The sequence below is a fragment of the Maylandia zebra genome, linkage group LG15 (assembly GCF_041146795.1).
Source record: "Maylandia zebra isolate NMK-2024a linkage group LG15, Mzebra_GT3a, whole genome shotgun sequence".
In the NCBI taxonomy this organism is placed as follows: Eukaryota; Metazoa; Chordata; class Actinopteri; order Cichliformes; family Cichlidae; genus Maylandia; species Maylandia zebra.
The window spans coordinates 19,075,756-19,096,900 of NC_135181.1; the positions used below are offsets into that span (position 1 = coordinate 19,075,756).

At 39.5% G+C, this 21,145-nt stretch overlaps 2 protein-coding genes and 3 non-coding genes across 9 annotated transcripts; 2 read left to right on the top strand and 3 right to left on the bottom strand.

Annotated features, from left to right (window-relative positions):
* Nucleotides 1–1,648: 1,648 nt before the first annotated feature.
* Nucleotides 1,649–1,721, bottom strand: trnaa-agc (transfer RNA alanine (anticodon AGC)). Its single transcript has one exon. It is a non-coding gene; the product is annotated as a tRNA-Ala (tRNA).
* Nucleotides 1,722–2,414: 693 nt separating this feature from the next.
* On the bottom strand, nucleotides 2,415–2,487 carry trnaa-agc (transfer RNA alanine (anticodon AGC)). Its single transcript has one exon. It is a non-coding gene; the product is annotated as a tRNA-Ala (tRNA).
* Nucleotides 2,488–3,022: 535 nt separating this feature from the next.
* On the top strand, nucleotides 3,023–3,095 carry trnaa-agc (transfer RNA alanine (anticodon AGC)). Its single transcript has one exon. It is a non-coding gene; the product is annotated as a tRNA-Ala (tRNA).
* A 932-nt stretch (nucleotides 3,096–4,027) lies between these two features.
* Nucleotides 4,028–9,150, bottom strand: ccdc25 (coiled-coil domain containing 25). The gene is made up of 9 exons (XM_004550617.3): nucleotides 8,961–9,150; nucleotides 8,777–8,824; nucleotides 8,574–8,613; nucleotides 6,006–6,057; nucleotides 5,695–5,770; nucleotides 5,466–5,569; nucleotides 5,142–5,344; nucleotides 4,675–4,720; nucleotides 4,028–4,544 (listed from the first exon to the last, which is right to left on the bottom strand). Exons 1-9 carry the CDS (start codon nucleotides 8,983–8,985, stop codon nucleotides 4,515–4,517), a joined length of 624 nt encoding a protein of 207 aa, XP_004550674.1. The 5' UTR covers nucleotides 8,986–9,150; the 3' UTR covers nucleotides 4,028–4,514.
* A 263-nt stretch (nucleotides 9,151–9,413) lies between these two features.
* esco2 (establishment of sister chromatid cohesion N-acetyltransferase 2) lies at nucleotides 9,414–20,674 on the top strand. Of its 5 annotated transcripts, none has more exons than XM_004550618.3 (15): nucleotides 9,414–9,507; nucleotides 10,533–10,585; nucleotides 11,153–11,295; nucleotides 11,469–11,781; nucleotides 11,879–12,167; nucleotides 12,637–12,758; nucleotides 12,958–13,072; nucleotides 13,811–13,898; nucleotides 14,030–14,072; nucleotides 14,213–14,357; nucleotides 14,604–14,735; nucleotides 17,794–17,883; nucleotides 18,766–18,909; nucleotides 19,149–19,333; nucleotides 19,863–20,674. In XM_004550618.3, exons 2-15 carry the CDS (start codon nucleotides 10,533–10,535, stop codon nucleotides 19,993–19,995), a joined length of 1,995 nt encoding a protein of 664 aa, XP_004550675.3. In that variant the 5' UTR covers nucleotides 9,414–9,507; the 3' UTR covers nucleotides 19,996–20,674. The 5 variants fall into 5 exon arrangements, with proteins under 5 accessions (XP_004550675.3, XP_023007833.3, XP_004550678.3 ...); XM_023152065.3 differs by having other exon boundaries at nucleotides 11,882–12,167; XM_004550621.3 differs by having other exon boundaries at nucleotides 11,921–12,167.
* Nucleotides 20,675–21,145: the final 471 nt, after the last annotated feature.

The following is a 21,145-nucleotide window of genomic DNA, read 5'->3' on the forward strand; positions in this document are numbered from 1 at the left end:
CGGGTGTTTGGTTGTGGACAACAGTGTCCATTTTGTAAAGTGCCCTGTGAGGCTGGAGGGAAAGAACACACTGAGCATCATGCAGCTGTGCATCGACCACAAGGTCTTGGCAGATATAGAAACCTTGACACAGAGAAGCTGGTTGAAACATTATGTACAACTGATGTGTACAGTAGACGTAAATTTCGCAACACACTAACTAAGCAGGAATGGCATCCTTACAAAGACTACAAAGCGTATTATCCAGAGTGGCACATTCCAGCAGATCCTTCTGTAGAAGCATCGGACTATTGGAAGTATGTTTTAGTGAAATACAATGAACAGTTTGCTGAAAAATATGACGCCAAGCCAGCTGATGTTCCACAGGCCTGGAGAAGCATCACAAAGGAACAAGCACTGAAAGGCTTAACAGAAGCATTCAACATGAAATGAATCACGTACAATCCTAACAAATATCATTGAAGAAAACAATGTTAAAATAAGGACTGATGCGCACTTAAGATACAGGACATCATCATTACAAAGATCAGTCCAAATAAAAATGAATCAATACAAATAGTAAATGATTTACTTGGCTGAAAGATGTCAAGCTTTAATATTTTATTTTGTATTGTGTCCTTGATATAAACTACAAATAGTTATTTTACCTCTTTTTAGAGAACATTGTTAGCTTTTTCTTTTTATCTTATTTTATTTGCTTTTCAGACTTTTCGATTTTCTGAAGTTTTCCTGTTTTTTATTCATTATTGTAGATGTTTTATATTCACTACAAAGAATATGTAATAACATTATTTTGCAACATGATCATTTATGTTTTTCTTTTCCTCTGTTTTCCCATGATGTCCCATGGTGCTTTTCTTTGATGTCAAGGAAAGCCCAGACCTTTCTGTTACTGGGCTTTAAATAGTTTAAATAGTAAAATAGTCACTTTTAAAGAAAGACTTACCCTAAACTAGATTTACTGTCTGCCAACGTTTTTTCTTTTTAACTGCCTGTGCATGTGGAGCAAGTGCTCTAGCATTAGAGTTTTACATCAACAGAAAATTTTTATCTTTAAAGTCTGTATAATAAATAAATAAACTTTATTTACTTTGAATACACTCTAAGTTTTATGTGCACGAGGTTACTAGTGTTGGCCAAATTAAGTTTTCTGAAACACTGAAGCTTGTATAGAAAAGGGTTCATTACTCAAAGGTTCATTACTTTTTAACACCATCGTCTTTGGTGGCATCTGGTGGCCAATAATATTACAAGCCGCTTGAATCAGTCAGTGAGTGACGTCACCAGACACCGATAAATAGTTTTAAAATGTGTGAGAGAGGTTGGACTGTGAAAGTGAATTGTATTTAAAGGGTTAAAGTTCTGAATTTGAATTAAAATCAAGTCAATGAAAGTGGATTTTTTAAAAGATATATTAATTTTATAGCATTTTGGAAACGTAAACAAGGGGTTTAAAAATAATAAAAATATAAAAAATAATAAAAATTACAGACCTAATATGTTGGTGGACAATTTTGACCACGAACAAGCTGAAAGGGTCGTGATTCTGAACAAACCCAGGGTTAAACTGAACCGTCCGAGTAAGTGATGAGAGGGATTTCACTGTGCAAACATATGTTTTTGTGACGATGCCTAAAACAATATTCTTTGGAGGATGCGGGCATCGATCCCGCTACCTCTCGCATGCTAAGCGAGCGCTCTACCATTTGAGCTAATCCCCCACAGGAGACTACCCCGAGTGACGTCATCATACACTGATAAATAGTCTTAAAATATGTAATGTGTAAGAAAGAGTATTTCAGAGATGAAAGTAAAATTAATTTTGGTTATTGAACAGATATTTTCGGACTTTTTATTCTCTTCTTGGAGACGCAGCACCAAAAAAAAAAAATCACATCCCACAGCATAAACCGCAGCAAATTACAAGAGGGAGGAGGGTAGTAACTTTTACCATTTACTGAAAAAAGCATGGGTCATTTTTGGCCACGAACAAGCTGAGAGGGAGTTTTTATGTTTTTGCTCTCCCTTCACAAAAATAACTATGCATTATAATCAGTGTTGATGTGAATAAATTACATGTCTATTAATGTACTATTAATAATACAAGAAATTCCAGTAGCACTGCAAATATATATAATTGTGAGAATTGAGGTTGTCTTCCATCTAGTGCAGTGGACAATCAAACTGGCTTTGGTCAAAAATGTAAAAATTAATAACTATTTTACATTTATGGAAAGAACTGAAGTTAGTTAAAAGCTTTATGCAGAAAAATGGCAAAAATCATAAAAATAATAAAAATTACAGACCTGGACATTTTTGGCCACGAACAAGATAAAAGGGTAGTGATTTTGAACAAACCCAGGCGGTTAAACTAAACTTTCCGGGTATTTCACTGTGCCTAAAATCAATTCTTTTGGAGGATGCGGGCATCGATCCCGCTACCTCTCGCATGCTAAGCGAGCGCTCTACCATTTGAGCTAATCCCCCACATGAGACTCCGCCGAGTGACGTCATCAGACAGCGAGCGTCTTAAAATGTGTAAGAAAGGTTGGACTTTGAAGCGAATCACCAGCAAATACATATAGCGTATTTCAGAGATGAAAGTAAAATTAATCTGGTCAATCGAACAGATATTTTCGGACTGTGTATTGACGCAGGACCAAAAATAAATCATATCCCACAGCATCAACCACAGCAAATGAGAAGAGGGAGGAGTGTAGTAACTTTTACCATTTACTGAAAAAAGGCATGGGTCATTATCAGCAGAGGTTTGGGATCAAACCAGTGTGAGACCTTGGGTCACCCTGTTTACATGTTTAACTTAATAACTAGAGGTGCAGTACTCTAAGACAAGTCTACTTTAGTGACCTTTACTGATCACACATGTTGTGAACGGACACACGTGGGCTTTGCTTCTGGAAATTATACTGGGATAGTTCCTCTTTTCAGTATTCCTGCTTCTAGCGCTCCACGGTCACGGTCAGCGAGCCTAGGATTCCTGTGATCAACTGTAGACGCCAGTGGGGGATTAGCTCAAATGGTAGAGCGCTCGCTTAGCATGCGAGAGGTAGCGGGATCGATGCCCGCATCCTCCAAATTTATTTAACCGTGAACTAAAAGCAGACAAACACTACAACAGATCACTGCAGGGCGAGAAATCCAATCCTGTCGTATGAAAAAACCCTCTGTGCAGAGAATCTTCGTAACTTCCCGTGAGAAATATCCACAACACAACAAAAACAACTTCGCAAAACAGTGGAGAGAGAGGTGTTTTTCTTATTTATTAATTACCAGGTTGTTATGAGCTTCTTGCTGCCACAGCACAGTTCCGGTCTATACAGATATATGAACAGGTTAGTTATTACTTATATTACTTTTAATACATTACTTCCTTTTAGTTTGGGCAGTGTTTTGGCGTGATAAGGAACCTTTTTAATGCCCAATAAAGCTCATAAACCAGGTTGTAAAATTAAAAATAATGATATGTCCTAAACAGCTGTTGTAAAGGTGGGGGAGGGTTGCTCACAGAGGATCATCTTCCAAATGACCATAAGCTCTCCGTAACAGCAACAGAGAAATTTGTAAGTCTGCACAATAAACACACCTCTTTATGTACTTTATCACAATGCGTAATGACTTAAAAGCACCTTGAAAAGATTCCCAGTGTAGCGTAAAATGTGACCTTTAATGAGACATCCAGCTTGCCTGAGATCAGTGTTTGTGTTTATTAAGGCTGAGTGTTAAAGGCTGTGGGTTCATAGCCTCCGAAGGTAATAACTCTATATTACAATAAGCAGCATGTCGTTATGATTTACTGGCTATTGTTGTGCAAAAACTCCATTTTAACTTTAAAAGATATTTACACTGGTCTGTAAACATCAGGAGTCATGATGGCAAATAAGAAAACATATGTTATACTTTTGTAAATGAAGACTGTATAAATTTAATATTGTTTTTTCTTCGTATCTTCATCAGAGCTCAAACTAAATGAAATGACTGATCCTATTTTGAATACACGAGGAGAAGATTTCATAATAAACGTGATTTTTAATTCATACACTGATCTGCATTCAATAAAATCTGTCATGCGGGGAAATAAAAATATTGTGACTGGGAGCAACAACATGAAACAAACGCACCCACGCAGACACAGACAGTTTTATCATCATGAGCATGAACATCATCAGGCAGTGAAAATTCCATCAGATAATGTTCTGCTATCTGAGCATGTCTCCCCCCTTAAAATGACCCTCATTGATCCTGGTGCCCCATGCTTCCTCGTCCTCCGTGTCCTCTCTGCGATAAGGAGGTCAATCAGCTCGGTTCGGTCTGAAAGCAGTTTCTGAACCACGAGTCCTGGCGCCTCCATCCCTCGCTGGCTCACTTTCTGCTCCGAGTGTCCCAAAGCCAAAAAGGTTTGTCTGAGTTGTTTTTAATCTTTTCAGTGTCTGTTACAGGAAGCTAAAGCAGCCGGACAGCAGGCTGTCTGTCTGATGCTGCCTCGTTTTCTCCTCTCACATGAAGTCATCTGAATCATTGCCGTCCTGCAGAGTACAGGCAGTAAAGCACAAGTTACAGACTGTTCATCATCTACTGCTTCGCTAAAAAAAACACCTTAAACAACAAATATATATATATATGACATCAAATAATAGAATCCTTCTTGGTGTTCACCTCATTAGTCTTCATGTTTTCAGTCCTCATCAGTGACGAGTAGTTCCTGCAGTGACCAAAACGCAAGAGTGTCACACATAGTGGCCAAACTTTATTTGAGATATTTTTATTTTATAACTATTTATATCTAAAATGTACATGTGGTCGGGTTTTTGCTGTTACAGATAAGGTTAAGCGTAAATAAGTGTGTGCTTTAGGAATCACCTGCTATGGCTTGGTTAGCATAGTTTTGACTCTTAAGGGGAAAATACTAATATTGTGTAAATGGACACAACTTATAGAGCTGAAATTTAGTTTGACAAAAACCAATCAGTAGATTTAAAGTGGTGTGTCTTATATCAACTGCTGTGAGGCTCCCGTGAAATATAAGTGCTACTGCAGACTGAAATGTCATCGTACTTATCAATGCGATCGTTTTCGCAATATTCATGCAGCCATAATTAAACATTTCTAAAACACTGTTCTACCTGAGCTCCTCCTGCTCTTTTTTCCTTTTCTGCTCCTCCTTCTCTCTCCTCTTCTGCTCCTGCAGCTGAGCTTTCTTCTCGTTCCTCTCCTCCCGATCTCTCGATTCCTTCTCTGCTGCCAGATCAGGGAACCGTTCCACTTTTGTTTTCTCCAGACGGTTTATTATCTCATTGATCTTCTTCTCCACTGCCACGATCTTTACCTGTGAACACAAAGCCAGTTTAGCGAACACATAAAATTGCCTAAATACTATGTAATGTTAGAGTATTACACTGATTGCTGCATAATAATCCATCAGCGTACATGAAGCCAGGTCTGCTGACCTCTTTCTGTCGATAAAAGCCGATCTGTCCAACATCCATGTCTCCTGTTTTCTTCAGGTTGGCCCACGCTGTGTAAACCACATTGATGTTGTTCATCTTACAGCCTGAAAACATGTAACACGTCAAGTTTAACCACATCTGCACACAAAATTCCTCCCAGTAAAAATAACAGCAGACAGAAACTTGTACAAGAGGATCTCTCAGGCCAGCCTGAGTATTTTCTCTTTACCTTGGATGCTGTTGTTTTTCACCAGTTGTGCGCAGTCTATCAGCACCTCTGGTGGGATATCATCAATGGTTTGACCCTAGAAATGAATCACATAATAGTTACATCACTGTCAAATATTTTCCATAGAATTTGTATGTGGAGTGTTGCTGACACAACCAAAAACAGAGAACCGACTGTTATATTTAGTGACAGTTATTCTGAGAATTAGATCCTTAATAAATTGCCAGTTCCGAGAAAAAACTCAGGAGTGTGAACTCTTATTTAAAAGTCTGTTTTTCAGGGTCATTCTCATTGGGCGAGCTTATGCTTACCTTTGGCATTCTCAGATATACATGAGCTGAGGACAGTTTGTCCACGTGAAACCTGGATGTAGGGAAAAGGAGAAGGTTTAAATGACAGGATGCCATAAAGTATAATTTTAACAAGAAAAACTGTAACAAATTATACACAGAAGAAAAAATTTATTAATTTCAAAGGCAAGGAACAAATAATTCTAAAAAGAATCTACAATTATAGTTAAATGGAAATAAAAATATTAATAAAAAAAATGAAAGTCATCTATTTTTAACTACGAATCGGTTTTAAAGAGAGAGACATTAGCAGTGATGGGAATAACGGCGTTACTTTTTCAGTAACGAGTAATCTAACTAATTACTATTCCTATCGTTACAACGCCGTTACAGTTACTAAGAAGAAAATGCGGTCCGTTACTATTTTCAACAAACAGACGGTTGAAGCTGTGTTCAGCTTACCGCATCTTATATCAGTTGCACGGAAGTAGCTGTAAGTAATCTGGACGCTACAGCTTTAAGCAGCTGCGCGCTCCCGCGGACGGTAATCACGATCACTGTCTAGCACAACACCTGGAGCTAAGGGGCAAAACAATCGCATGAGTGCTGCTGTTTGACTGAGGAAGAATAAAATAGTCGTGGTAAGCCAATCACATGACCACTTCAAGATGACGAAGCAACAAGGTGACATATATAAGTTTTTAAACTGTGTTGATAGGCCACGTAAAACCAGAGTCATGATAAACAATATATAGGCGTGTTTTTTCCTGAATAGTTTTGTCACGTTTACTGTCTAAGGACAGCGCAGCAAGCACTCTCTGCTTATGCAGACATCAGCATAAGCAGAGAGTAACAAAAACCACAACAAAAAACAGGGGAAGTTTTAGGAGTGACGGCGAGAGAGAGTGAGAGAGCAGAAAAAGAGAGAGAGAGTTTTGAGATGTGAGAGATTTGTGACGTTTAGCGTGTTTAGAGTGTGTAGTTAATGTGTTGTCTTGTGTAGTTAATGTGTAGTGTTGTGGATAGTTTTGTGTTGTGTGTCAGAACAATGAGGCGATTGCTGTCTCCATGTAAAAAACAGGAGTGATACACTTGCTGCTGTCAGACCTGCAGGTATCAGGCCGTGATGTTCTCCTTTATAGTGGACAGAAATTATTTTTTTGGAGTGGCACAAATCAGTTGTGTGGCATCTTATTGAAGAACAGCTGATTGTTCTGTAAATAGTTTGAAATGGTTATTTAAAAAAGGGGTAAAAGGTAAATGGATGCAAATAACTTTGTTGTTTGCAAAACTTGTGCATAGGATTTTAAAATTGACAATTTATATTTGCATTTAAAGTTAAGAAATATGATTCATTAAACATGTTTGTGGTTGTTACAGTAAAAATATAACTTTTTCTACTCTGATTTTATGCTTTTTGTCTGATTTTAGATCAATTGTGTTAATACAGTATGTCAAAATGAAAACATGACTGTAAATTCAGACACGTGAGATTGTGCTGAAAAGAATGATACCAAACAAGGCAAAGTAAATAGTTTGTAAAGGGAAAATGTGGAGGGAAAATCAAAAGTAGTTAAAAATGGCCAATTATACCCTGGACCCCAGAGGGTTAAACGTTTTTTTAAAGTAACGCAAAAGTTACTTTTCAAGTAATTAATCACTTTTAGAATATTGTAACTCAGTTACTAACTCGGTTACTTGAAGAAGTAACTAGTAACTATAATTAATTACTTTTTCAACGTAGCTTGCCCAACACTGGAAATTGGTAATACAGAAAATCCAAAGCACTTGTTTAAATGCTGAATAATTGCAAATAATTCTTGGTGCATTTTTTTTTTTAAATTTAATTCAACCCTTCATCGTTTGGCTCTCACTTCAGGGGTCATCACAGCAGATCATCTGCCTCTATCGCATGCTCTGCCTCCATAAACCTTCTGTGTGGTCTTCCTCTCTTCTGGCATTTCAGTATTTCCACTTTCCCCTGCTGTACGTGTCCAAACCATCAAGCTCTCGCACTCGCGGTCTAGTCCCTCCATTTAAAGCCTCTACTCTCTAAACTCCTACATTCTGTCTCCCTACCGCCAATCAGGCCTTCATCCTCTCTTTCTCTGTTTTTGGCAGAAGTACTGTTTTCACCAGCATCCTACGGGTCAACAGTATGGAAATCTCGTTCTTGTTCATCTGCTATTTATGTGAAAAGGACCATCTCTAAACTGACTGAAATTGCTGCATCCACCTGACCAGAATCAACTTTCTGGGATGTGAATATTTGGCATGGAAAACATTTTATTCTAATTTCAACCCTAAATTACAAAAGTAAACTAACATGAATTTGTCATGCCTACATTAACGGACTGCACTTTAATGTTTCTACTGTTATAAACTCACTCAATGTTTACATCGACCGTTCAATACATTCTTACAAATGGTGCTTAAAGTTAATTCCATAATCATCAATGTGTCTTAGTGTTAAGACACATTTATCTATGAGTCCAGGAACCACGTACTTTTATTGCTCATCTCAGTTTCTTTAAAAATTCCAGCTGCAGAAAATTCAGGTTATTTCAGAGTTCAGATAAAGAATCTCACCAGATATCTTCGGGCCATCCATACTTGATAAGATCCTCATCTGTAGGCATGAAACAGCCTCGAGTTAAAAGGTGATAAGATTCAATAAGAGATTTATTACCGGTGTTTAAGCAACAAAGTAACACAGGAATGAACAGATATAGCACACATCGGAGGAAGGTAGAGAAGGGCGTGAGTGCGCGATCAAAGGACAGCTCTCTTACTTTCATATTTGTCTTTTCCCATGTAGATCGTGAAGGAAGGGCCCACCACTAAAAATTAGACAGGAAGTGGGCCGTTACTGAGTGAAACTGCAAAATCACCTGGCACGAAACTCGTGAAAGACACTAAACAGCTGTAAGGAGTGCGAAGCTAACCAGGCTAACAGCTAATGGCAGCTCAACTTACCGGCGCTTGTGAAGTAAAACACCATTTTACGTGGATTAAAAATCGCCACTAAAAAGATGAACAATGTGTGTTTTAACTTTGGGTTCTAAACCGCTGACTGTGAAGAAAGACAAATTTCATCTGCAGTAAGACCTGCTGCCGTTCGCGTGTACAAAATGACCTGGGAAGCTGTTACCTAACTGAGGGAAAGTAGCGTGTAGCGCAAAGGAAACAGCGAAATTTATCTTCAAAACAAAAGCCGAAGGTTTACATCGATAGATAAAATTAGTAAATGCTGATTCCTTTTAAGTTAATTTATGTTTTTATATAATCCTCATCGAATTTTTTCCATTAGTAAATTGAATTTTATCTCATAATTTTTATGAGTGGCTTTTTTTTCACATGAAGATGTTTTATTTTGAAGGCTAAAACTAGAAGTTTCTCTCTGCTTTTACTACGTTTCCCGTGTGGTAGCTGTTTCCGTTTCCTGTTACGGTGTAGGGTTTTTTTTCCGACACTGGCGCGCGCTGTTCAAAACACAAAGAAGAAACGCGCGCGAGCCGTAGAGGTAGGAGACCCGCCAGCGACTCAAATATATATATATATACAGATATACAAACGTTTATTGGTTTATGTAGCTCAAGAGAAACATACTTGGTAAGGAAAACGAAGAGTTGTATTTTTGTGTTTTATCTCATAATTGGGGTACATTAGTTTTAAGTACCGTGACTCTAATAAAGGTTTCCAAGGCAGTCAGAACTAGCTTATGTTTAATGCTTAATTTATTCACCTTCTAAATCACAAACAAATGCACGTATCCAGTTGAAGTGTGCACAACTCGTGATCGATATGAAAAATGCCCGTTGTTTTGTAATGGAGACCGTGCTGCCTTTGCATAAGCCAATAGTCCCGCCAATTATCTCTTCGCCTCCGTCTGGTGCCCTTAAATGACCGCGTCGTTAGCTAACATGTACCGTCGAGCTAAAGCTGCTTTCGAGATTATTCGTTTTTCCTCACTGACGAAATGACAGTAAGGGGACCTTTAGGCTCTGTCTCATATCGAGATTCATAATCAGCATCCTAATTGTTCATTAAACTCATAGGTCGTGGGCTGTTGTTTACCTGCCACAGTCACACCTGACCCTTGTAGAAAATCTCCTGATTTAACGCCATGGACATGAAATATATCTTGAAGCTGCATTTGTGTCAGTGACCCTTCTGCAGTGAGTATTACTTTCAACGGCGGATTTGTGACCCAGATATCCTACGATTTGCAAAAAGATGTCTGCATGAATAATATGGTACAGCTGATTTGCAGCTGGTGTTCTACTAGGCAACAGATCTCGTTTGGTTCTTTTTGAAATAAGATGCAGTGTTACTTTTGATTCATCTTCATTTTTGAGTAATTAATGTAGATTAAAGCATCTCTTTATTTTCTTTTACATCCAGGTTGATTATGAATTTTTTAAAAATTATTTATTTTTTTTGTATTAGGAGTGACTTTTCAGATCGATGGTCTTTTTTTCAAAGCTGAAATTCTTAAACTTTCTTTTTCTTTTCTTTTTCATTTTATTTCATTACCTTTGTATGAAGATGATGCCCACCACAACCAGAAAGAGAAAGCAGTCCTCCCTGGACTCTGATAGGTAAGCTGTGTATATGCTGTTTGGCTTGCTGATTTACTCTTGAAATGTACTCTGTGTTGGACTTGTACTCTCAGATGTAAGAGAATAGTCTCAGTTGTGCTACAGTCGAGAGATTATGGAAGCTCGTGTTTAATACTACGACAAATTTAGAATTGGGTTCCTGCTATAATGAGACTGACACTAATGGGGCAAAATTGCTTTTACAACTCAGGCTTGAGTGAGAAGTGGGGGTAACCTTGCAACAGGTTGCCATATGGCTAACGGTGATTCATAACAACCCCACATAGTCCTGCATTTACAGCCAGTTTAGAATGACCAGTTAGCCGAACATGCATATCTTTGGATTGTGGGAGGAAACTGGAGAATATGAAAACTACATGCAGAAAAACCTGATTTCACCAAAAGGTTCAAACCTAAAAGCTGCCTGTTTTCAGGCAGTAGTATCATCTGCTCTGTAACCTCAGTAAACACTTTCCTGACAAGTTTATGGGCTCAAACGTGCCAGTTACAAGTTATTGGCCAATTCACCCATCGCTTGTCTCATCTGTTTTGTTTCTCAAACATCAGGCACCCAGCCAAGAAGGGGGTGAGGCGGGAGTTGTCACCTGTGAAGAGGAGGTCTCCAAGAACGCCCCAGCAGTCTCCTACCAGGAAGAAGCCAGCTGGCCGTCTGGACACCTCCCCACAGAAATCTCATCGCAGACCAGCAGGTGGGATGGACTAAACATGTTTTGTTGCAATAGAAATGCTTTTGTAATTTTTAATTGTTCAAACAACAATGCAAACAACAATGGTTTTTCCTCGTACATTTATAATAATTTGGATTTATTTATCTATTATCTATTTATATGATATTTTATTTTTAATTTATTTATTTTTAAAGGCTCTCCAGCTAGATCACCCCAAAAATCTCCATTCAAACCTTCCTTGGTCACGAGCTCCTTCTATGGCAAAAAGAATCCAGTCTATCTCACTCCACTTGAGAGGAAAGCTCTGAAGGACTCTCTGCCTTGTCCAGCTGCTCCACCCTCTCCTACTGTGACCCAAAAGCCAGAAAAGAAGACAACAAAGAACATTAAGGGAGGCAGTAAGCCAAGAAAAGTAGCAGGATCTAGTAAAGGGGGGAAGATGGGTACCAAAAGCTACTCAACATCAATAAAGAGGATCAAGCTGTCCCAACCCAAACCCAGCAGCAGGTTTGTCATAGCTGTTGATACTTCTGAAGCCTTCTTCAAACAACTGTTGTTTTAGTTGGTCTTTTAAGGTTGTTCTAATTCTCCCTGTTTAATTCAGCAGTGTCGCTAAACCGACTCATCCTCCTACCGTTGCACCTAGCAACAATCCCACAGAGTCCAAGAAAGCAATCACCATCACATTCAGCAACCTGAAGCCTAAGCCGAAGATATTTGTTGGAGCTGCTTTCTTCGGTACAGGGAAGAAACCTACATCCATGTACAAGAAAACTGCGCCAAAGTCTTCAACCAGGCCGTCTGCAGCCGTCCTACCACAGACAAAGGGCAAAGAATCAAAGCAGTCTCAGGGTGCTCTGGCAGAAAACCAACAGCAGAAAGAACCTGAAAAGGTTTGTGTACATTTACGTATTACTGGAATATCTCATCTCTTGAGATTCTCTTTTCTTAAAATCATGAAAAGGTTTCTATATCCCAGAAACAAACTACACTGGAGTAATTTTTACCTTTACCTTTTACCTTGACTCTTAAAGAAAAGAGTAACGTTCTTCAGGCTCTTGCGCACAATTTCAATTAATAAAATGTCGCTTGATGTCATGGAGAATGTTGAGGTTTCAGAGAGGTACTTACAGCCTAGTTTGGTGTACAGTGAAATGAAACAGAAATCTTGTAGATGTTGGAGTGTGATGGGAAACGGGTTCATTTTTTTACATCTGATAATAAGTTAATGATGATTTTAAAGGTTTTTCCATGCAATGGTGTCTGCCATTTGATATGTTAAATAAATTAATTATGTTTTTCCCCTCCATGGCAAATATTGTCATGTTAATGGTAATATTTAATCCTGGTTGTTTCCTGCAGACTGCCGTCAAGCCGCTGAGGACGTATGAGAACAAACCAAGCACAAAACAGAGAATGAAGTTTGATCCAACAGACTGGATGGACTCCGTTAATGAAGAGCCTGCAACTCCACAGCCATCAAGGTACTGATGTATTAAACGTACCATTGACTTCATTTTTCGTTTTAGAAATGAAACTTCCCTTACTATTCATTTATTTATTTTTTAATTCATGGCATATTTAACAATCTGAATTTCCAACACAGATCTCTAATATTTGCACTTTATCAATGCCCCAAGACTGATGTTCATTGATAAACTGTTAATCGTCTTCCTTCCTCAGCTCCTCTAAAATTGTGCTGGATAAACACAGGATTACTCACGAGCTCATGGTTACGTTGTTGAGATCTCCAACACAACACAGCTCCACATCACCAGCCTCCTCCTCCACCAGTCAGGTACATGGGTGTCCAAAAGGCTGTTGTTTATAATGTAAATGGTACTTTGATAGTTTTTCTACTACTACTGAGCATTAAAAGTGCTGTGAGAGTATTACACCTGCTTGCAGACACTAAAACGAGTAGTCGCTCCTATTATCCTTCTATGAGGCTTGCCTGAGGGCCGGTGTGTTGCTGTGTAGTGTCACTCAAAATGTCAAGACTCCAGCAGACGCTGAAACTGTAACATGCCTTTACCGAAATTAAGAGGATGAAACTCCTCTTTAGTTATGAATGGCATCTGTTTCTGGCCGTTTTTATAATGTAATTGTAAAACAATCAGAAATTTTCTCTGATTTCCCCCTTTTGTTTATGCAAACACCGATCCCTTCCTTGCTCATTCTCTATGTGATGCAAAATCTGTCAGGACTTAATCGATGGGGTAATAATGCCAAAAAACCCCCGCTTGTGATGGTTACATTTCTGCCTTTGATGTTTTAGCTCTTTTTCCCTTTTTCTGCTACTGTTTATGTGGTTTCTGCTGGGTTGTCAGGTTTGTCTTCTGAGTTTAACCAACTAGGAATTTCCCAGGGTGGCTCAGAGGTACTTATCCCAGAGTAGATATTATTTCCGCCCCAGAGATGATCCTGCACCTTCACCGTGGCAAAATGTTGTTGTTGTTTTGTTTTGTTTTTGTAGCTGACTCATGATCACTTAAATTTTTTTAATGACTCTGTTAACTTGAATTGGTGTTTTCAGGATACTCCTACAACAGAAGGTGGCTCTGAGCCAGCCTTTGAGCTGAGTTACATAAGCCCCACCAGCACTAACTCCAGCTCTCCCAAAGGTGAGCAAATACTTTATTAGATCCCTCAACTCAGGCATAGAGTGGCATAAATAGATCCTGGAGATGTTCAGTTTTACTCAGTCGTGCTTCCATTTGTTAATGTTGATGTTTTTTTGTTTTTTTTCCTCCAGAGCCCGCAGCAGTCTATCCCATATTTGGTTCTGCCTCTAAAAGGTAAGATGGTTTGTTTAGAGTTCAACATTTAAAGATGGCATTTCTGTACAATAAATGCAGTGTGTTTAGTTTTTAGAGGAACAATTACTGAATTTCAGTAACTGAAACAACCCTGAAGCATTCTTTTGAAACATCTGCAGGTCAAAGAGCGCAGCTCTGCGACCTCCTGTGTCCTGCAGCACCCCTTCTGGTCCGACAGCATCGCTGCAGACTCCAGCTTCAGCCGTTAAAGAGCGAAGCATTCGCAGGAAGAAAGAGAAGCAGGATGATGACCAGCTCATCATTGTAAGTTAAATTTATCTGTTTGCATGTATGCTTTGATATATTTATTTATTTTCTATTATGATCCTCACCCCATACTCACCCAGCCTGATGCAGATATCTTTGATTGAAACTTGTTCAAATATTCAACCCACAAAAATCACGAGCTTTGGGGTTTTGTTTTTTTGCGATACATTTTATTTGATTTCATTGCTTTTGTTTCTTTACTGAATGAATTTTTGTATTTATTTATTTTTACTCTCACATCAGGATGCTGGTCAGAAACAGTTTGGTGCAACGACCTGCAGCTCATGTGGGATGGTGTACAGCGCAGACAACCCAGACGACAATTTCCAGCACACCCAGTTCCACCAGCGCTTCCTCGACTCCATCAAATTTGTGGTAAACATCCTTCTCTCCCTTCAGTCGTTGTGTCCTTGGGCAAGAAACTTCACTCGTTGCCTACTGGTGGTGGTCAGAGGGCCTGGTGGCGCCAGTGTCTGGCAGCCTCGCCTCTGTCAGTGCGCCCCAGGGGGGCAGCTGTGGCTACAATGTAGCTTGCCACCACCAGTGTGTGAATGTGTGAATGACTGAATGTAGTGTAAAGCGCTTTGGGGTCCTTAGGGACTAAGTAAAGCGCTATACCAGGGGTCAGCAACCTTTAAGACCCAAAGAGCCATTTGGACCTGGTTTCCACGCAAAAGAAAACACCGGGAGCCGCAAATACTTTTTGACATTTAAAATGAAGATAACACTGTATATTAGAGCAGGGCGATATGGCCAAAAATATTTATCACGATATATATTTGAAAATTTGCGATAACGATATAACCGACGATATAATTGATGCGAGACAAAATACAACTCCACAACATTACTAGCGCAAAAAGACAACCTTCCATTTATTTTCACTTAAACAAGAAGCTGGTTTTTATGTACATTAAAGCTTTATAAAAATGTAACAGTGCAAATGCAAATTCCTTGCTGAAAGTTTAACCAAAAGGCATTTCCAGTAGAAATGGGCTGACATATCCTGAGCATAACCATGTATAATATCCACTGAAGTTAAAAAGAGGTGCTTTGCAACATTAAACTGCAGTGTGCAGTACGCATTTTTCGGACCATAAGGTGCACGGGATTAAGCAGTCAGATAAATCAAACTTTATTAAACTCATTCTTCTTGCTTCCTCCACTTCTGTACCATTGATTCATTAATGTTGAATTCTCTGGCAGCTGCTCTGTTCCCATGTTGTTGCAGTATATTAATGACTAACCTTGTATTGTGGATGGATTATCTCAGTTGTTCTCCTGACTGAAGTTTGGTCCGTTTACAGTATCCTGCCATGCGATTGCATTTGTCTCTAACCATGAAGAACCTTCACGTTAACTTTTATAAGTGGAAAAGTGTTAGTGTTCGTCCTCCAGCTTCACTGTTTATGTTATGCTAACATAGCTGTGTCGCTAGCGATCACGTAGCACATCATTATATACCAGCTAGCCCAACTTCAGTAACCCTACAAACGTCACTGCTGTTTAGTTTCCTGTCTTCATTTATGTTGGAAGTGATAGCAGAGCTGTACGTTTGATTTTTTTCAGAAATCTCTCAGTCAGAACATGCTATATCATGCTTAGGTAACTAGCGAAACTAGCGAGCTAACTTCCGCTAGCTTCCTGCTAACTTCTAACTCCGTTAAATGTAATAACTTTTGTTTTCATGGATGCCTGGAAGTTAAACTTTATAGTTACACCTGGTAAAGCAGCAATGCTGATCGTTTTATTAAAGATGAAAGAATTTAGACAGTTTTTAACTCTAAGTGATGCTGCAGTGTTGTTTGACCTGAAGAGTACGGAGTTTAGGACACAGATTACTCCCAGATTTAAGAGCATCTTAGTCCGACAAATATGACAATAATGACGGCCGCTTGCATGTTCTGCAAAAAAATGTGCTTTGTTGTGTATCTAACGGACAAACACCAAACCAGTTCCACATCACTGAAGTTGCACCATTTTTACAAACCAATTCTAGTTCATCTGTTTCACTCAACAATCGGCCATGTGCGTATGAAAACAAAGGCACTGTGCATGCGCGTTTTACTCCCATTCTATCGCGATATTTCATTTTCCTATCGTTGCCTAACATTATACCGGTATTACCGTGAACGGTATAATATGGCCCAGCCCTACTGTATATATTGGTTTTTTTTTTTACCTTTATGCTTTGTGTGAACAACTAAGGTGTGTTGCTTATGAAATCCCTGAAGTGCTACAGAGAAAATTACATTTTATTTATCTAATTAACACATTTTGAACTCATAACAAAAGGAAAGACACCCAGCTGAACTAAAATGATCCATGTAGCAAACAACAACTGTTGTGAGCCGCCACCCTTATATCACCTTTGGGCTTTTGGAGCCTTGACCTGGCTTTTAAAAAATAATTGGAAAAAAAGCACTATGCTGCTAAAAGATGAAAAATAGATATTTGCAAAATTCTGCCTAAATATGTATTTTACCCGGTTAATGTGTGCAATCACGCCTCGCCGCCTTTACGTCTGTGCTATCTATGCTGTTGTTGGTATGTGTCAGGCTGTGAACTGAAAAGCTACAGCCGGCTGTATGCGTACAGCAACCGTGTGTGAAAAGTGGTCAATAAAGAGATGCTGTAAAGCATGTTCATGCAAACATCGTCGGGTCTGCTGTGATATGTTTACAATGGGACTTCTGCTCCTGAACCTCTGCACACAGCGTCTGCAAATCGGGGCTGTACGAAGTCACTTTCATCTTTACGCAGGACTGTAAGCTGTCGTCTGTGAGGCGTGAGCGGTGTTTGTTTTTAACATAGTTCACGGTGGAGAACAGCTGCTGACATAATGTGGATCCGAACATCCATAACTGGCCTACCTGGGGTTGAAAGTCTCGATAAATGCACAGCGTTTCGGCGGGTACACCGGCTTCCGCGAGTGTGACGCTTATTTTGAGCGATGAAAAAATAATAAAATATAATTTTATTTTTATATTTCGATATCACAAAAATCTTCCAAGTTAAAAAAAGAACTAACATAAATAAAATACACTTCAGCTAAATACTTCTAATTTATTTCCCCAAACCACACGGAGCCGCACTATAAGGACTAAAGAGCCGCAGGTTGCCGACCCCTGATCTATACAAATACCGGCCATTTACCATTCAGTCTCTCTGGACAGAAGACGTGAGTTTATGAAGTACTAAAGTGTGACTAGTGCTTTAGAAACATATTGAAAAAATTATGCAGCATTAGCTGCCAAACATAGTTGGGTGGGCTTTAGTGTACCTGAGCAGCCCACCCAAGTATAGTCCATGTGGGGGGGGTGGGGATCAGGGAAGCTGTTAAAGCTGCTGGCAGGAGTTTACTTCGTGGGATGAGGTTGTTGTAATTGTTGGCTTGTAACTGCAGCTCCTTTCCTCTGTTGTGTTTTCTCAGGGCTGGAAGAAGGAACGGGTGGTGGCTGAGTTCTGGGATGGAAAAATCCTCCTGGTCATGCCAGATGATCCCAAGTATGCCATCAAAAAGGTTTGAGCCAGCACACTGAAGCACTTCTGCTTATTTCTGATTTTTCTCCATGCTTATTTGTTGTTAAGTGCTTGGAGTACACATTGACAATAAACTGGACTGGGCTAAAAACACCACAGCACTTTACAGGAAGGGCCAGAGTCGTCTCTATTTTTTGAGGCGACTGAGGTCCTTCAACATCTGCCAGGAAATGCTGAGGATTTTCTATGAGTCTGTTGTGGCCAGTGCGATCCTCTATGCTGTTGCATGCTGGGGGAGCAGGCTGAGGGTCGCAGATGCCAACAGACTTAATAAACTAATCCGTAAGGCCAGCAATGTTGTGGGGATGGAGCTGGACTCCCTCAAGGTGGTGTCGGAGAGGCGGATGCTGTCCAAGATAAAGACAATGTTGGATAACACCTCCCACCCACTCCATGACATGTTGGTCAGTCACAGGAGCTCGTTCAGTGAGAGACTGAGATTACCGAAAAGCACCACTGAACGACACAGGAAATCATTCCTGCCTGTGGCCATCTCCCTGTACAACGCATCCACTTAACACACTGTTTGCTGCTACAACTACACATGTTTCTTTTCCAACTATTTATTTATTAAAAAAAAAAAAAAAAAAAGAGTGACTTATGTATGTATGTATGTATGTATGTATATATATGTATATATTGTACTATTCTTAGTTAGTGTATTGTCTGTCTTGTCTTAATGTTGGTTTAAAATGGAGCACTGTAACAAAAAATAATTTCCCCCAGGGATCAATAAAGTATTCTGATTCTGATTTCACTTTTAAACAGACAGAAGTGTAGACAGACAGCCTCGTACACAAGTTAGCGTTTACTTAAAAGTGTTGCATTTAATTTTTAATCATTTTTGCGTGTTTGCTTTCAGGCTGAGGATGTGCGGCGTGTAGCGGACAATGAGCTGGGGTTCCAGCAGGTGGCTCTGAGCAGACCAACTCAGGCTAAAACCTACCTGTTCATCAACACAGAGCGACTGGTGGTAGGATGTCTCGTCGCTGAGCCCATACGACAGGTACGGCTGTGTTAGTGTCTCTAGCATATCTGAAAATATAAATGTTTGTTCAGGAAGTCAGTTTGTTGAAACATAGTAACGCTGCAGCTAACATGTAAAGCTTTTAAACATCAGATTTGCTTTGGAGATTAGCCTTTAATTATCCTCTTGGTCTTCAAAACGATGGTTTCGTTTTGAAGTTTCAGTTGATGCCACATGGATCTTATAGGTGCCGTAACTTATGCATAGATTCTCTTCAGGCTTACAGAGTCCTTGAACAGCCAGATCGACACAAGGACATGACAAAGGACGACTTCATGGAGAGACACAGAGCCTGGTGTTGCTCCACTGTCCCAGAACAAGCTCTGTGTGGAATCAGTCGGATCTGGGTCTTCAGCCTGGCCAGGCGACAGGGCATTGCCACCCGCATGCTGGACACAGTGAGGTAGGATGATGCACACAACATGAATCTCGCGGTCTCCTTACTTGTTTCCTCATAGAAATGAAGAATTTTGTTTTCATTGTAGCCATATAAAAGTTGTTTATATTAACACGGCTGTGATGACTGTCAGTATGACCCCAGTATAAGCAAGAACTACGAAACCATTTTTATTACTTATTTTATTACTATTACTTTAGGGTGTCTTTGAATTCAGCCCTCTGTATCAATATGGCATCTTTTTCGTTCCTAACACATTATCAGTATAGGTGTCGGCACATTTGTTTTCCACTCATTGAGATCTAATGTGTTTTCAAAGTGTTTTTTAATATTTCTTGCAATGTATGATGTCTCAGTCAGCTGGTTACTGAGTAAACTCCTCACACACATGAACTTGTGGACCCCCTAAATAATATTTGAATGGTAAACACTATGGTCAACAGCAGGTGGTAAAACTGGAAACAGGCTCACATAAAGTGTTTGACTGGATCTAAAATGGCTGATGGCTTCAGTTTCTTTTCCCTTTTTGTCTTAGGAGTACGTTCATGTACGGCAGTCCCCTAACCAAGGAAGAAATCGCCTTCTCTGATCCGACACCTGACGGCAAACTGTTTGCCACCAAGTACTGCAACACACCAACCTTCCTTGTTTACAACTTTGTTGCATGAGTTTGGAAGGAATTCAAAATTTGTCCCTGTTCCTCTGAAATGGCAGTTGGTTTAAAATTGTCTCTTCATATGCAAAGCAACAAGTGTTCAGGTTTTTCCATGCTGATTAGGCCAGGCTGAGTTTTGTCTCCATTTAAATCTTGGCTGTATACAGTGATCAGCCACAGCATTAAAACCAGCCACGATGCCGGCATTGATCCTTTTGGTCCTGTGGGTTAAGCCTTTGTTGATCAGGCTTGTTTTATCACACAGTTGCTCAGACTGCGGTTTGAGGAGTTTGGAGGTCGAATCAGAACACTGAAGCTCCCTGTTGTGTTCCCGAATATGGTTTTAAAAGCTCATGAATCAGTATTTATATTCAGGACTGCCTCTTCACTGTTGAATGTTTTTGTTTAATGGCAGTGCCTATTTTTTTTTTTTTTTTTTTTCTTTATAAGGAGCTTGAATCCTGACTGAAGACGTTTCTCAGTTTGCTTTCAGTTTGCAGTATTTGTCTTCATGTTCAAATTAAGGACGGAAAACTAGAAGCCTCTTTGCTACATGCTCATCTGAGCAGAATGTCTTTGTGCTCCGGGCTCGACATTTTCTGGAGATGTTTATAGAAACCAACCTGTTTAAAGGTGGATCCTTTTGTTGTTTTGAGGCTTTGTAAATGCATCTAATAAACATGTTAAGTTTGTTTTTTGAGTCTTGGTCTTTTTGTCAAAATGTCTCAAAGTGTGCATACCAACAGTTCATCTGCAATAGAGGAAATAGAGTGCAGCAGTGCCAGTGCAGCTTGAACTGTAAAGGAGCACGGCAGGCTGTATGTAAAATTACCTTTTCTTTCTTTTCTAAAAGCAAATTTCAATTTTAATACTGTTTTTGGTAAATAACTGTAGTAGCATTTGTCTGCCATTGTCTGGTTTTTCCAAACCATATGATGCTGAAACTTGACAGGTTTTTCTTTACATTTGAAACTGGGGACTGGAAATGAAGACAAAGCAACCCAGACACAAACTCAAGTAAAATAGTTCAGCAGTTTTTGATGTGAAGTCAAACTAACCAGCAATCGCTTTTCTGTAAAACATTTTTCTTCCCCCAAAACTCAGAAAAAGAGTAACTTCTTACAGCTGATTTGGACTTATCAAATCAGCATGAATGCGCCCGA